A 15,081-nucleotide genomic window follows, 5' to 3' on the forward strand; every position below is an offset into this window, starting at 1 on the left:
AATTGGCCCTTGTTTAATATCTCTGTTGCAGAAAAAAATCCTGATAGAAATTAATTATAATAAACCTAAACTTACATTTGACGTCGGTTTTTCCTAGAGTACTACTTCAGCTAGGACTTGCAAGACCTACTGTGCTGATATTCTTTACAAACAACCTATTTTTAGATGCCATCAGAGCTCTCTTGCAAGAATGCAACTGTTTGCGTGCTAATTATATAACAGCTCAACTAGCCTTTGCAAGAGCTTCTCTGTAGACAAACTGTAAGAAAAGCAACAACCCAGCTGCTATGTGAAAGCAAACCTCCTTAGTTATTATTTCTCCATCTAATCTAGTGTTGTCTAATTCAACTGGCAGCTGGTCTCTGGGGGCTGATGAGAGACAGCTTTGTCATCACCTGTCAGTCTTTTCAAAATGGAGATACCAAATATTAAATTAGGACTTTATACATGTATAATGTGGGGGCTATTAATGAGCTGTAGGTCTGCCATGAATTGATGTGAGACTATAATTCTCATCACTCCTTACCACTGATAGTGTTGATGGGGCTTATCTGAATTGGAGCCATCAACATTTGGAGAGCTCTAAATTCCCCATTCTTAGACTAAAGCAGCTCTTCTCAAAGTGGTGCTCTGCGGGCCACTGCTCATCTGTGAGACATTGGCTACTGGTCTGTGATGAGTTTACAGTAATGACAGGAATAGTTGTTACCAATGGACTCAAATTAAAGTGTTTAAAAAGTTATATTTTCAACTTTTGCCCAACAAAGCTGGACAGGCATATGTGTGAATGAATGGTTCCATTAGGGTCCCCTGACATGCATAGATTTCCCATGTGCAGAGCCTGTCATGTTCTCACACATTTTTAGATTTATTTGGGAAGCATCTCTAACCACATACCGTAATTCCCTATGCATGGTGGAGTCCATTTGAGTTGGTATTACCTGTCTGCTTTTGTGGATTACCATTAAACTTGCCATCGGTGAATAATCTATGCAGTATCATTAAGATTCCTGTTTTCAGCTGCTCTTCTTCAAGTGGGAAGATAACTGACTTCTGCAAGTGGAAACACAGTTCCTTCCCCAGACATCTCACTGCCTTATCTAAACCACTGTGCCAGCAGTCTTACTATTCTGTCCCTCTTATCTTGTTTCTCTTCTCTTCCAGCCTCGGAACCCAACCTAAAAGTGCGTTCACGATTAAAACAGAAGGTTGCTGAGCGAAGGAGCAGCCCACTGCTGCGGAGGAAAGATGGGACCGTCATCAGCACCTTCAAAAAACGAGCAATCGAAATCACAGGTGAGAAAAACGAGGAGTCCAACTTGGGGGAGATTGGTAGGAAGCATTTGTCTATGGGATTTTGGTAAACAGGGAATGTATTAAATGCCCCCATTGCCTTCAAGGTCCAAACCATCCTTGTGTTTTCATGATATCAGAAAATTGGAAATTGGAGGGATTTGTTGAGCTAGTGCCAGTTTGATCCTCAGAAACATAGTGGCTGGAGTGCTGGACTAGGATTTGGGTGACCAAGTTTGAATTCCTTCTCAGCAATGGAAATGTGATGAATTACTTTCATCCCACTCTCCTAGCCTTAAATTAGGCAATGGGAAACCTTCTCCGAAAAAATCTTGCCAAATGAATCCTGTGAAAAGGTTGTAATACGTTAGAGTTACCTTGAAAACATATAAGAAACATTTCCTTAGAAGATGGATTATTTCAGACCTGTCCATATCTAGTAGTACATTATTCTCCTCTAACAAAGGCTTAAAGTGTACTTTTTGTGGATGTAAGACAAATAACTTGTCCCTTGTTCTAAAAGAATACTTTGGTCTAGCATTATGCTCCCTGAGCTTTCAGTGTGAAATGAGACATCATGGTGGTGGAGGAGAAACCTGGGGTTAAAATTCCAACAAGTGTACTGTGGGAGCTGTGGAGTACAAAGGGGCTGTGCAGAGTGGTTTATGTGGGAGCTATGTATTACGGTGGGACTGAAAGTGAGAAGATTGGTGTCAAAGAAGAAATATGAAAAACTCCTTGAAATTGTATCTTGGTTAACAGATGGCAGTTAACAGATTAACATCATCACTTATGGGAATGTATTGTACAGAGTCCCCCCCTGCCCTGCTTCACACACACACACACACACACACACACACACACACACACACACACACACATCCCTTTTTGCATTCTGAGGAGGAGCCCATTTCACTTATATGCTGTGCAGAATTCTCTGTGATTTCTGAATTTAAGAAGCTATTGTCAAACTAGGCTTAATCTTGGCTTGTTTTGAATAATGATAATTCTTAGATAATAAGGAGTTTAATTGCTTTAAAGTCTAATAATTATAAATGTAAAACAAAGTTTGAATAATATTTTGAGAGAAATCTTTTGTGTTGTTGGTATGTAACCATCAAGACATACAATATCTATTTATAGATTCCTAAAACTCATTGTAATCTGAGGGGAGGGAGTAAAGAGCAGATTAAAACAGCAAATAAATGTCTAAATAAAGCACGCAGCCAAGTGTTTTGCCCTCCAGTCCCTTCAAATGTGCTACTGATAAATTAAGAAATTAATCTAGACAGTTGTAATCTGTATGATGGCCATTTTATTTGGAATGTGTTGGGGCAGAGATGACCAGATATATAATCCAGAAACATCTGCTGCTTCTGAAGGGGTTTTTATTTTAGTTGGCAAAAGGGAATAGCAGCAGGCTGGCAATCTGCTGTTACATAAGCACATGAGCTTTCTGTGGTTTGAGGCTCCTTCTTGGGGACTACAATTTTATATGTACTCGATTTAAAATAATTATTTGTAGATGATGTAAACACAGAAGGATTGAAGGAAAAAAAACAAGTTTTAAATATGTTTGCTGCTCAAAATGTGGACTTAAAGTAAAGCTTCAGAACAAATTTGAGGGATTTGTCAAAAACACACAAACCTACAGTTGTTGTGTGAAGAGAGCCATGGTCTCTGATTCTTCCCCTTCTCTGTCCTCCAGATTTTTGAAAGAGCAAAGTGTAAATTTTGTAATTTAAATATAACAGTCTGTCTTCATGGTACTTGCTGGTGAAGGTAAAATTTGCAGCTCTTGGAAAGCTCATCAGAGATTCTTGGGAAAAGTCAATAAAGCATAGTGATTGGAGTTTGAAGACAATCTTGGGAGTTCTGCTCTGCAATGGTCTGTGAAAGTCAGTAGGTGGTCTTGGGTCAGTTACGTTCTCTTGGCCCAACCTAGCCTCCAGGTTCTTGTAAGGTTAAATGGGAGGAAGTGCAAGAGCATTACCTTGAGCTCATTGGAAGAAAGGTGGGATAAGAAATACTTTGGCTTCCCATGTGTTATTAGGTTATTATCCCTGACTTTGGGCCATGATGCCTGAGGCTAATGGAAAATCTAGTCCAGTAACATTTGGATTCACAACAATATTTGATTGCTGCAACCCTTTTGTACATGGCCCAGAATCTGGCAGAGTAAAAGGGACTGTAAAATGTTTCAAATCAGTAAAAATGAGAAATGATCATACTGGAAAATACCTTGCCTACCTTGTGCCTCCACTAGTAAATACTGTGCTTTTGTGCTGATTGCACTCAACATAAACAGAGTTCTTTCAGAATTCCAGAAAGATTCAGAATCATTTGCAACATCATTCAGGGGTACCTTGGTAGAAATGTAGATGTCATATGATCAGGAAAAATCCTTCTATCAGGAAAAAGAAGGGGGACATACTGTGCAAGGATTTCTCCTGCCTCTTCTTTTCTTGCTGTTGGCTTTGGTTTCTTAACACAGATTTTCACTTGGGTTTTTTCTACAGTACCAGACCTGGAATTTTTGTACAAAACATTGTATACACAAAATCTAGTCCTGTTTGCCAATTCCCAGGTTTCTTGCCTAATTTGGGGAGAAATAGCATTTTTCTCATTACTGTTTTTAAACCACTGGGAGTTGGGAAGCCATGGTGATTTACTAAAAATCAACTATGAGAAGATCACAATCTACCTTCTGTCTATCCCTGACTTGACATAAGCTATTCCCCCACTTCCTGCAGATGACACAAGATGTGGATGACATAGGTGGCATTGATCAAAGTTTTAAAGGAACAGTGAGGCTGAGGTGGGCAAATTTAAAGGAAGGACAAACACATAGCTTCTCTCTGGTTTTTCATATTGTAGCATTCCATAAATGAATCCCCTTCCATGAGGACTTTAAGTTTGATTCTGCTTCAGATTGGAAGCTGAAATTCTTAACAACCTAAAATTTCATGCCAATACTGTGTATTGTTTTGAGTATATGGACTAGCCTGAGGGTAATTTCTCTCTCTCTTTTTTATTTTACTCCACCGCCCTTTTGCAGTGTCTTCAATGTGCAACAGTGCCCCGGGGTCTGGCCCCAGCTCCCCAAACAGCTCCAACAGTGCTATCACAGAAAATGGGCTCACAGGCTCAGTGCCTAATATCCATACTGAGGTAAGGTTGGCGAAACAATTTGAATTTTCCAGGACCTGCTGAGCCTTTCCCTTTATCTCTGTCCCCAGTGTACTGAACTTGTTTATGATGTTTTCTCTTCTATCCCTCATGAATATAGAAGTTATGCCTTTGAGATTTTAGATATACAGTGAAAAGATCTGAGTTAAAGTCTCAGCACATACATGATGCTCAATGAGTGACTTTGTGCCTTTTACTCTGTTTGTTCAAACCCTTCCTCACAGAATTACTGAGAAAAAAATGATATATGTCTGTCATGTATTCTGCTCAAAGTTCTTGGAGGAAGAGTGAAACATAAATATAATCAGTTTCTCTCAGAGAGCCAGAACAGCATGTGCCAACAAGCTTGTGAAGCCTATATTTGCAATATTTTTAAAAATAACTCTCATATAAAATGTGCATAAAAACAAATCTAATGCCAGAAAAAACAGCAAATGTTTAAACCTAAACCCCCTGTGAGCTTGAGTCTCTGGGCAAAGAGCTCTCCTGCCCATCTCCATTGATTCAGATTCCAACCAAACCTTGCCTGAACCATTTAGTTATCATCTGTGAGAGAATTCAGCTGTCACCAAGCATGTATGAAACAAAACCTGCTTCTTCTTCTTCTTCTTTTTTACTGTTATAGTGTTCACAGAAAAATAAAATATGAAAGAAGATCTGAAGATTAGTCTTAGTTCTTGCAATTAGGGGAAAAGGTAGCTGATAAAAAAACTTCTCTGATTGTCTTACCAGCTTATTATTTTTTATTTTTTGTTTCTGGTCTACCGACCTTGCTGTATCATTGCTGAGAAAAGATTATAAAGAATGTTTTTTTTAGGAATTTGGTTAGGGAAAGTAGTGTTAAAAGCGAGAAACTAAAAATTTTATCCAGTGATATTATTCCACTAGTGTAGAGCTTTTAATTGAACATGCATTAAATATGATGCTTTCATACTACTTGCACAAGGAGTTGCAACTTCATCAAGACAGAAAATCCCACAATATCTGCTTTGAACTGGATTATCTGAGTTACACTCATAGTTCAAAGCAAATAATGTGGAATTTTATTCAGCTGTGTGGAAGGGGCCTTGGTGGAAATGCTAACAGAACAGTGACAATGGGAAAATTACTGAAATCTTGTTTGAATAAATCCAGACAAATGACAAGCACATACCTTAGAAGTTGTCAGGGAACTGAAATTTGTGCTGTGAGTTACACTTATTTGTCTATCCACATGTATGTTGTTTGTGTACTTTAATGGAATCACAGCAAGTAAACAGTAGTGCCCATAATGTCTGTTTAAAAAATTGGTTGTGGTTATAAAACAGTTTTCTCCAACCTCCAGACGTTAGAGCATTGCTGGCTATGTTAAGGAAATTATGCTTCAGCACATCTGGAGAGCACTAGGTTGAAAAGGCTGTTATAAAGGGATCTGGATTTTGGATTTACACCCAGTTTTACAGCTCATGTATTGGAACCTATAGCATTGGATTTGCCAGGTATCTGCATGTTCTGGGGCAAAATAATTTGGATGGGTGATATTAGCTGGTTTTGTCACAAACACTCTCATTTCAAAGAGGCAGGATGGCTGCTTTGAGAATGTAACTACTACATTCCCCCAGTGAAGTGGGGTGAGTAGGGCTGCCTTTGTTTCTTCCCAGTTTCCTGGTTGGCAGAGCAAACAAGGAATTCCACGCATATGAATGAAGAAGGCTAGCAGGAAAGATAGACTGCTCTGTTCATTTGCTTTCATCCAGTCCATTTGATCCATTTGAGCCCTTTCGTCCACAGCTAGTAGGAAAGTACAAGAGACTGGTGAACAAGAGAAAGAGACAGCCATCGTTGCCAGTCCACTGAAGAGAAGGCATTTTACTTTTACTGGTCTGTAAGGAAGCTAAGGAAAAAAGCCCAAACTAGTAATGTTTCTGTTTTTGTATGCAGCGCTCGAGTAGAGTCTGATTTTCAAGGCCATCATTTTTCACCCTGCTTGGTACTATGGAATAATTGCTGCTTACCTTCTAAAAATGGAAAATAAATACAATTTAATCTACATAGAAATGACTGAATAATTAAGCAGTGACAAATTTGATGCAGTGCAGAATTTCACCAAACTACATTTATCCAAATATGTAAGTGTGATTGCTTTCTGATTGCGTGTATATGTTGTATGTGTCGGGTATATCATTGAGTTGTGTGTGTCATGTATCGTTGAGGTTTGCAAATGGATGGAAATGGAAGTGCACTGACATAAAATAGAAACTGCTTAGAGCCACTTTTGTTGGTTGCTCAGGAGTGACTCATAAAGGGAGAGGGGTTCCTTGGTGAGTTGTGATTTTTTTTCAAGTTTATTTTTAGCTATGTTTCTGAAGATGCAGGATTTCCCCCCCTCCATTTAAGATGGTGCCATTTAAAACAAATCAAAACACCAAATTCTTTAAAAGCAAAGAGCCACAGACAAACACAGGCAGTCACTGGTCTGTGGCAGAGGCGCTGTTCAAACATTACACAAAACACAAATTAGGAAAATCACTTAATTTGAATATTGACATACATTAGAGAAATCATGCCATGGGACTACAACTTCCCCAGTTATCCAGCCAAAATAACCATGACTATGGTATATAAAGGGTTTTAGGTTCTACAGTCCAAGAAAAATAATTTCCATGTAGCGTAATTATAGATTAAAACCATTTATATGCCATCATTTTCTTCTCAAATTATAAAATCACTTCCATTTTCCTGGTCTGGCAGCTTGTTGAGGCAGAGTAGTGGTTCTAATGATGGTGAGTCTATTCAAACCACAGTGTTGAACATTAATAACTTCCAAGCTCTCTGATTCAGCCACTTTGCTGTTTGTCTGTCCTTCATTTAATTTCTTCACTTCACATAATTCTAAACTAGAGTTTGCACAAAAGATGACTTACACAGCCACTTCAGATAAGTTATTGTTGGGTTTTCTAGGCCTAAGCCATGGTTTCTCAGTCAAATTATATTAGATTTCCCTAAACAAAGTTTGAATTGTTGTCTGAATTGAGCTGCTATCAGAACAAAATATTGCTCATATATGGACAAGATTTTCTTTGTTTTTCTTTCATATGTTTTTACAGAGTTGACATAGATAGTAGTGAGGAGTATTTTTACATCAAAGGAAGAATTACTATGGTGGAAATCTACTTTGGTGGAAATCTACCTTAGTTTGAACTCTCAAAAGTATATACTTTTGGAGTTGACATGTGAGAAGGCAAAATTAGACAGGCAGAATCAGTACAACAGTGTGTTTTTAGTCTTTTCTGAATCTACTTCAATTTTTATCCAGGCCAGCCTTTCATTTTTCTCCCATTTTTCCCAATTTAGTTTCTCTATCTCCCTTTCTCTGCTTTCCTATGGATTAAACCTTTGTGCTAGCTGAACTGCTGATCTGAAGGTTGGGTTGCTGACCTGAAGGTTGCCAGTTCAAATCCGTGAGACAGGGTGAGATCCTGTCTGTCAGTTCTAGCTTGTGGGGACGTGAGAGAAGCCTCCCAGCTAACACATCCAGGTGTCCCCTGGGCAACGTCTCCGTATATGGCCAATTCTCTCACATCAGAAGCAACTTGCAGAATGTTCTCAAGACACTTCTGACACGATAAAAATTTAAAAAGTGGCTGTTAGTGTTTTTTAAAGTCACCATTCACCTTTTTTGTAAGTGTAATAATCTTCTGTCAGCAGATGGGGAGTAGAGAGTTGTCCTTTCTTGATCTGCTACCTTCTCTCTCAAGCCAACTCTACATCACTTTTTTAAAAAGAAAAAAGCTCTCTTTTATATGAATGTGAACCAGGGTTGTTGTATGTTTTCCGGGCTTTTTTTTTTTCGTGTCAGGAGCAACCGGAGTTGCTTCTGGAGTGAGAGAATTGGCCGTCTGCAAGGACGTTGCCCAGGGGACGCCCGGATGTTTTGATGTTTTATCATCCTTGTGGGAGGCTTCTCTCATGTCCCCGCATGGAGCTGGAGCTGATAGAGGGAGCTCATCCGCACTCTCCCCGGGTGGGATTCGAACCTGGCAGCTTTCAGGTCAGCAACCCAACCTTCAAGTTACGAGGCTTTTATCCCCTTGGCCACCGGGGCCTCCGTTTTCCGGGCTGTATGGCCATGTTCTAGATGTATTCTCTCCTGACATTTCGCCCATATCTATGGCAGGCATCCTCAGAGGTTGTGAGGTATGGAGAAACTAAGCAAGGAAGGTTCATATATATATCTGTGGGAAGTCCAGGGTGAGGGAAGAACTCTTGTCAGTTGGAGGCCAGCTGTAAATGTTGCAATTAATCACCCTAATTTGCATTGAATGGCAAGCTGTAAATGTTGCAGCTTGCCATTGAATGTGAACCGTGTATTTAAATTGCTGTGCAAAGAGTGGGACAGGAGCTGGGGGTCAGGTCCCAGGAGGTCATGGGACAGATGATAGGGTGCTACGGGTAGCATCTGGTGAAGTCTGATACAGGTTCCCCATTCCTGATTTAGACTATTCCATGTTCTATACCACTTAAGTTGCTGCACGTATCGACCATGTTTTCACATACACCTATTTCTGTTGAACAAGCTTTTTACAGTAGAAAGATGTTAAGGTGAAGTAGAATATTGATTTGCTTTTTCCCAGGTGTTGTTCACAATTCTACTCATGATCAGTTTCTTCACGTCGACATGTTCAGGTACCTGATAAGAAACCTTCATGACTGACTTGGACAACCATAGAGAAAAAACTGTTTGATTTTTGAATAGTCAAAGTGTGGTGTAGCGATTTGTGTGCTGGGCTAGGACTCTTGGGAGACCAAGGTTCAAAACTTCACTCAGCCACAGAAACCTCACAGGAAAGTTTTTGACAAGTTATGCACTCTCAGCCTTAGAGAAAGGCAAAGGCAAACTCCCTCTGAATAAGTCTTGCCAAGGAAATCCCATCATAGGGTTGCTATAACTCGGAAATGACTGCAAAGCACATAACAGCAACAAGATTGAGCAGCAAATCCTGAAATACTATTTCAAATTTTCACTCTCCCTTATTATGCACTGTGCAATTCTTCCATTCTTGACATCTGCAGAACTGAGCTGCCAACCAGAAGGGTATGTAATTACCTTCCATATGGCAGGTCCGCCCTTGCTTCCCTCAGTCATTTAGTAGACTTCTTAAAAATGGACTCCATTGTTTCAAGAAAAAGTGCCACCCGCTGGTTAGTGCTATCTTTAAGACATCCTAAATAACAATATTTTTCTGGTCCCTAACAACAAGCAACAGCAACAACAAAAAAACAAACAAACCCACAGTTGTTTCCCTTTTCTGCCTTGATAATGACATTTTCATTATCTGGAACCACAGAGCATAGCATTTGAGAAATTTCACAGGAATTTCAGCTGCTTTTGTCCCTCAGCATTATCCAACTTGCACATCAGATCTGCTTTCTCTATCTTACATGCTACTATGCAGTTATCATATCAACATCATCTTATACCAGCAACCCACTCAACATTTTACATCCATGTAGACTTCTGGTTATCACACCATATATTTTTACTACAAAGGTCAGTAAAGTGCAGCCTTCCAGGTCTTGTGAATATCAACTCTCACCATCCCTAGTCAGCATAGTCAACAGTGGATGATTTGGGAAGGTCTTCCCAAATCTTCTGATCTTCTGCCAGCAGCAACAGAGAGTTACTTTGCCCATTCTTACTTTGCAATACAAGTGCATTTGTTCTAGTCCTGCAAAAAGGAATTTCATGCCTAACAAACAGACATTTTGAAAACAGATATATCAGGCAAGTGAAGAACAACAGTCATAAGGTTAGACTAGTATCTAAAAGTTGTCTATTATAGAAAAGTGGTGGAGTAAAGAAACTGAGTTCCATGTTTACTTCAATTCTGAAATCTGTTCAATGTATTTTCAAGAATTTGTAAGCCATCAAAGAAAACAACGTCTTTCTTGTGTGGCCCTCAGTGACACTGTTTTTGCTTAGGCTGAAATGGCTGCTCAGCAGCTACAACAGGCTACCAAAGAAATACAACATGGGAGTTGTGATTTGGTGAGGCACAGCACTTTTTGGCAGAAAAGGCTAAAGATCGTGTAAAACTATAGGACCTATGATTCTGTAACATTGAGCCATGGCAGTAAAAATGCTTCAAACTGCATTAATTCTCCAGTTATAGATACAGTCTTAGCCCTAGAGGTTTCAACTTTATCCCATTATGTTATGGATAACACTATTACTGCCAGCCACTTACCAGGGAACCATTAATCCGCCCCCACACATGCACTTTAGTTGTTAGTCTCTAAATATTTGAAATATCTCTGGTTATCTTTAGACTTAGTAACATTGCACATTGCTTAGTTAACCTTGACAGTCAATTGCTCCTGCTATGTTTACTATTTTTAACTCACCTTTCTGAATAGGCATTGCTGCCAAATCTTACAATTTGTATAACCTTAAGAACCTGTCAGAATATCGGATGCTTAGCATGTGCAATCTCTTCCACCATGACCCTGTGGGCTAATACAGTGTTTTTCTCATTGTGCCAGCTCATTATAAAGGCCAGCACAAACATTATACAGTCTTACCTTTACATTTTTACTACCGTAATTGCCTTGAAATTCTTGGTAGCATTTTCTCTTGGCCTTCTCAGAGCTAGCAATATTTAAACCAGGGTTGTGGTTCTTCAGATGTTTTGCCTCCAACTCCCAGAAGTACTAGCAGGCATGTTCAATGTCCAGGAAGTTTGGGAGCTGAAGTCCAAAACACCTGGAGGGCCACAAGATGTGCAGATTTGTTTTAAACCATGGACAACTAATGTGCAGCAATCCAGATGTGGTTGACTTGCAACATCAAAAGGCCACTTGTTCTTCAACCTTGATTTAAATTCTCCTACATTGAATTTCTGCATCTGAATAAGATCTTCTTCAGCTTAGCCAGCTTTAGTGCAGAAAAGGTAACTTTCCTTCATTCTGATCCTGAATCCCTCATTGCATGATGGGCATGAATATTTTAGCATCTTGGCCTTGCATATTAGCTGACTGGTGCTTTTTCCTCTCTTTAGAAGATCACAAGCATCGCTTGTCTCCCTCAGCAGCTAATTCCATTTGGCTGCATCAGAGGGAAAGGTGACGCAGCAAGGCCCCCTCCATCAGCTTGGCTGGCACCAGCTGCCACTTGACTCCTCCCTTACCATAACTGTCTGTTGCAGTGAGCATCCCACCAGGGCATTATGTAACTCCATTATGTAACACTATGAAATAGTTAGAGCCTGAATTTCCTCTTGTTTCCCTCTTCCTGCCACTGTTCTATTTTTCCTTTTCCATCATGCTTTCCATAGATTGTGAGTCATTATTGTAACCTGTGCTCGTTGTAGTGGTGTATAAGTGCAGTACATTGGTAACAATATTTATGTGGCAGCCTCTAGAGTAGTAGCTCAATATATTTTGCAGCCCAAGAAAGGGCAGCAAGTGGCACTCCTGCCCATTAGTTTAATTATATTTCGTCACCAGTGTGCACAGTACTTCACTAAACTTTGTAGTGTCTATAAGAGGCTGTCAATACCTTTTGTTGGATAGGTCTGGACATATCTTAATAAAGCATGGTGCAATGGTGTGAGTGTTAGACCTCTACTCTAGAGACCGGTTTTACTTTCCTACTTAGCCATAGAAACCTACTGGGTGACTTTGGATGAGTCACATACTCTCGGCACCAGAAAAACCTGTGTTAGGATTGCCATACGTTGGAAATGATTTGAAGGTACACAGTAACAGAACAAACTGCAACTAAGATTCACATTATATGGCTTGCCACTGTCCAGATATAATTGAAACCAACCCTTGTCATCCCCAGACAGCATGGTAATTGTTGTTACTACTCTGTCTTCCCTCCTTTTGCTCATTCATGAAGTTGCCTGTGAGAATTGTTTCAGGTAATCAAAGGCTCATTGAGATCAGATCTTGCTGGGGATATAATAGATCCCTCATCAGCTTCTGTGACAAGTTTACCAGGCACTGTGCAGATATGATTTCTCCTATTAGCTTTGAATGTGGTGGTGATATTGATACAGCCTTCCAGAGCACTGTCTAGCTTGGTTTGTAACTGTAGTAGATGCATTGTGAGGCTTTGGAGAAGATATTTGGAAGGGGTAACACTGACTTTTTATCTCCTTGGCCCTGACAAATAAAAGCTAACTGGAGGTGGACGGATTTTACTATATCATGTTGCAGGCAACATTTCTATAGAGTGAGGGTACATTGTAAATCTTTTAAATAAGAAAGGTGTTGGGGAACATAACTTTGAGATTTTTTTAAACCAGTGATAGTTATTTCCCAGAGAACACGAGTAACTGGCATCCCCTCCTGGTTCTGATAAGATAATGAGGTGATCACAGTGCTTTCGGGTTTATTTGTTTGTGGTAGAAATGAGCAAAATGTGGTCTGTCAAATATTGTATTGCAGCTCCCATCTAATTAACAGTATCTAATAGGTCACATTTTTCTTATCGTGATAATGATATTGCTCTTACTTCACTCCTGTAGTTGAATGGTAGGATTTTATTAATTTACTTATTTTTGTGAAATGATGTGCATTTCTGCTTAAAAGTTTAAGGGGGCATTCCAACTGTCTGCAGACCTTTTGCTGGAGCTCACTGACTTTTCCAAATTGAACTTGTGAAGTCAGAAGTAACCACCACTGACTTCACTGAAACTTACTTCCACTTTACTATGCCTAGAATTGCAACTCTGCTGATTTAACAAATTCTGTATTGTGCTCTGTGTACACTTTTCTTAGAAGCTCAAATGTTTTAAAATTTATCACTGCTCTACTGCTGTCTGCATAGTAATATATCCTGAAATGATCTGTCCCATCAGGACTTTCTTCCTGTATGTCAAGTTCTAACTTGTCATTTTTGTGTGTGATATATTTCCCAGGGCTGTGCTCCAGTCTACAAAGCTGTCAGCAGAAATACTTTTATTTTCTATTATAAAACTTTGATTCTTAAATTCTGAGCAACTTGCTTGTTGGGGAAAGAGCAATATTTTCAGTCAGTCCTGGTTCTCTTGAGCAGATAGTTGTTCTTAAAAACTTTGAAAGGATCAAAAAATGAGCTTTGCTAATTTAATTATTGATTGTGTTCTATTTTATTGTGTGGATTCAGACTGAGGCTCATTGATTTTCATGTGAAAAGTCAGCTATGGCTTGAGTTTGCTTTTTGGTGGGAACTGTGTAACCAACTAAGGAGAAAATCCAATAGTGCACGTCTCTTGGTAGAATGACAATTTCTTCTCCCTCTACTAGTATCACTCTGTGTCCTTGTGAGAAAATGTGCATCTTCTTTTGCTTTGCTAAGAATTCAAAAATTGCATAGTGACAAAATTTCCAGTCCTTTACGTAGCTCAAACAAGTAATTTGCTGTGGAAAATAATGAAAGGATACAGCTGAAACAAAAATGGCATAATTCAGAAAATGATATGAGTACATTTGAGAGTCCAAAGAGATTGTACAGTTGACTGTAAAATGTGACATGAGTTCAGAATGTTTAGCTTGTATAGCGCAAGCGAAGACTATTTGCCCTGACTGACTCCTGAAATTGTTGGTGCTGTGCATAGGATTGGAGTTTACCTGATATTACTTTTTGTACTCATTTGGGTTAATGGATAGTTTTCCCTGCATGGAAAGTAATGGCTGTGTTAACTAGGATGAGGGAAGATGTATCCCAGCACATCTGGATAGTACCAACTTGAAGCAGATGCACTTTTGTTATCTTCACAAATACATAAGCAATACTTAAGCAATGTTTATTTGCTGCCTTTTTTGTTGTGCAAGTGAGGCATCTGTTTTAATTGACTCCTGAAATCTCTGTATAGGATTGCAATCTACCTGCTGTTAACTCTTTTGTATGTCTTACTAGCATACTGATTTCAAATAAGCAAGTTGCATGTCAGGTATACGGCCTAGTAGTTTCTTGCCTTTTTAGTAAGAACCAGCCGGAGTGGCAAAATATCCTTTATCATGATTTGTTGAAGTTTCTTAATTTCTTCTTATCGTTACCCCTCATACTGCATTTCCAATCTTTCCCTTAATTTGTGTTTCCTTTAATATAGCAGATGCTGCCCCAACACCGAGCTGTCAATATGGATGGGTCGGCTAACCAACTCAGCTTGTACACTTCCCCATCTCTGCCCAACATCTCCTTGGGACTTCAGGCTACCGTCACAGTGACAAATTCGCACCTCAATGTGAGCATGTGGACAAAAATCCTCACAAACATCTTAGGACAGGGATGGGCAACTAAGGCCAGGCTGAGGGTCACTTTCCAGTTGGCCAAATGCATGAGGGCTGCAGTTTTATTTTCATTCTGTGGAATACTTACATGTAATCATTTGTAAATAACTTTCCATTCTTTGTTTTGGTTTTCATAGGTAGTAAGCAGAGGCAATGTTCTCTCTCTGTGTATTTGTGTATTCTATTTAAAATCTTATTTATGCTCATGGCTATTGCAACATAGTGTTTAATCTCTGGTTGCATACTGTCACTTTCACATGCAACTGCTACCTATCAAATTCACAAAAAAAAAAACACCATTAGAATGCTTTACTGCTACCACAGATCTTTGCTTTTGTT

General features: G+C 39.3%; 1 protein-coding gene across 6 annotated transcripts in view; it reads left to right on the forward strand.

The window, feature by feature from the left end:
- Window positions 1-15,081, forward strand: part of hdac5 (histone deacetylase 5) — a 115,396-nt gene that overhangs the window by 70,605 nt on the left and 29,710 nt on the right. For 4 of the 6 annotated variants that reach the window (XM_016994632.2, XM_062957401.1, XM_016994630.2 and 1 more), the window contains 3 exons: window positions 1,165-1,296; window positions 4,352-4,464; window positions 14,562-14,696. In XM_016994632.2, the coding sequence (XP_016850121.1) occupies window positions 1,165-1,296; window positions 4,352-4,464; window positions 14,562-14,696 (380 nt within the window). The remainder of the gene's footprint in view (window positions 1-1,164; window positions 1,297-4,351; window positions 4,465-14,561; window positions 14,697-15,081) is intronic. The other 2 variants (XM_016994631.2, XM_008113544.3) reach the window with 1 other exon arrangement.

This window comes from Anolis carolinensis, chromosome 6 (genome assembly GCF_035594765.1).
Source record: "Anolis carolinensis isolate JA03-04 chromosome 6, rAnoCar3.1.pri, whole genome shotgun sequence".
NCBI classification, from domain to species: domain Eukaryota; kingdom Metazoa; phylum Chordata; class Lepidosauria; order Squamata; family Dactyloidae; genus Anolis; species Anolis carolinensis.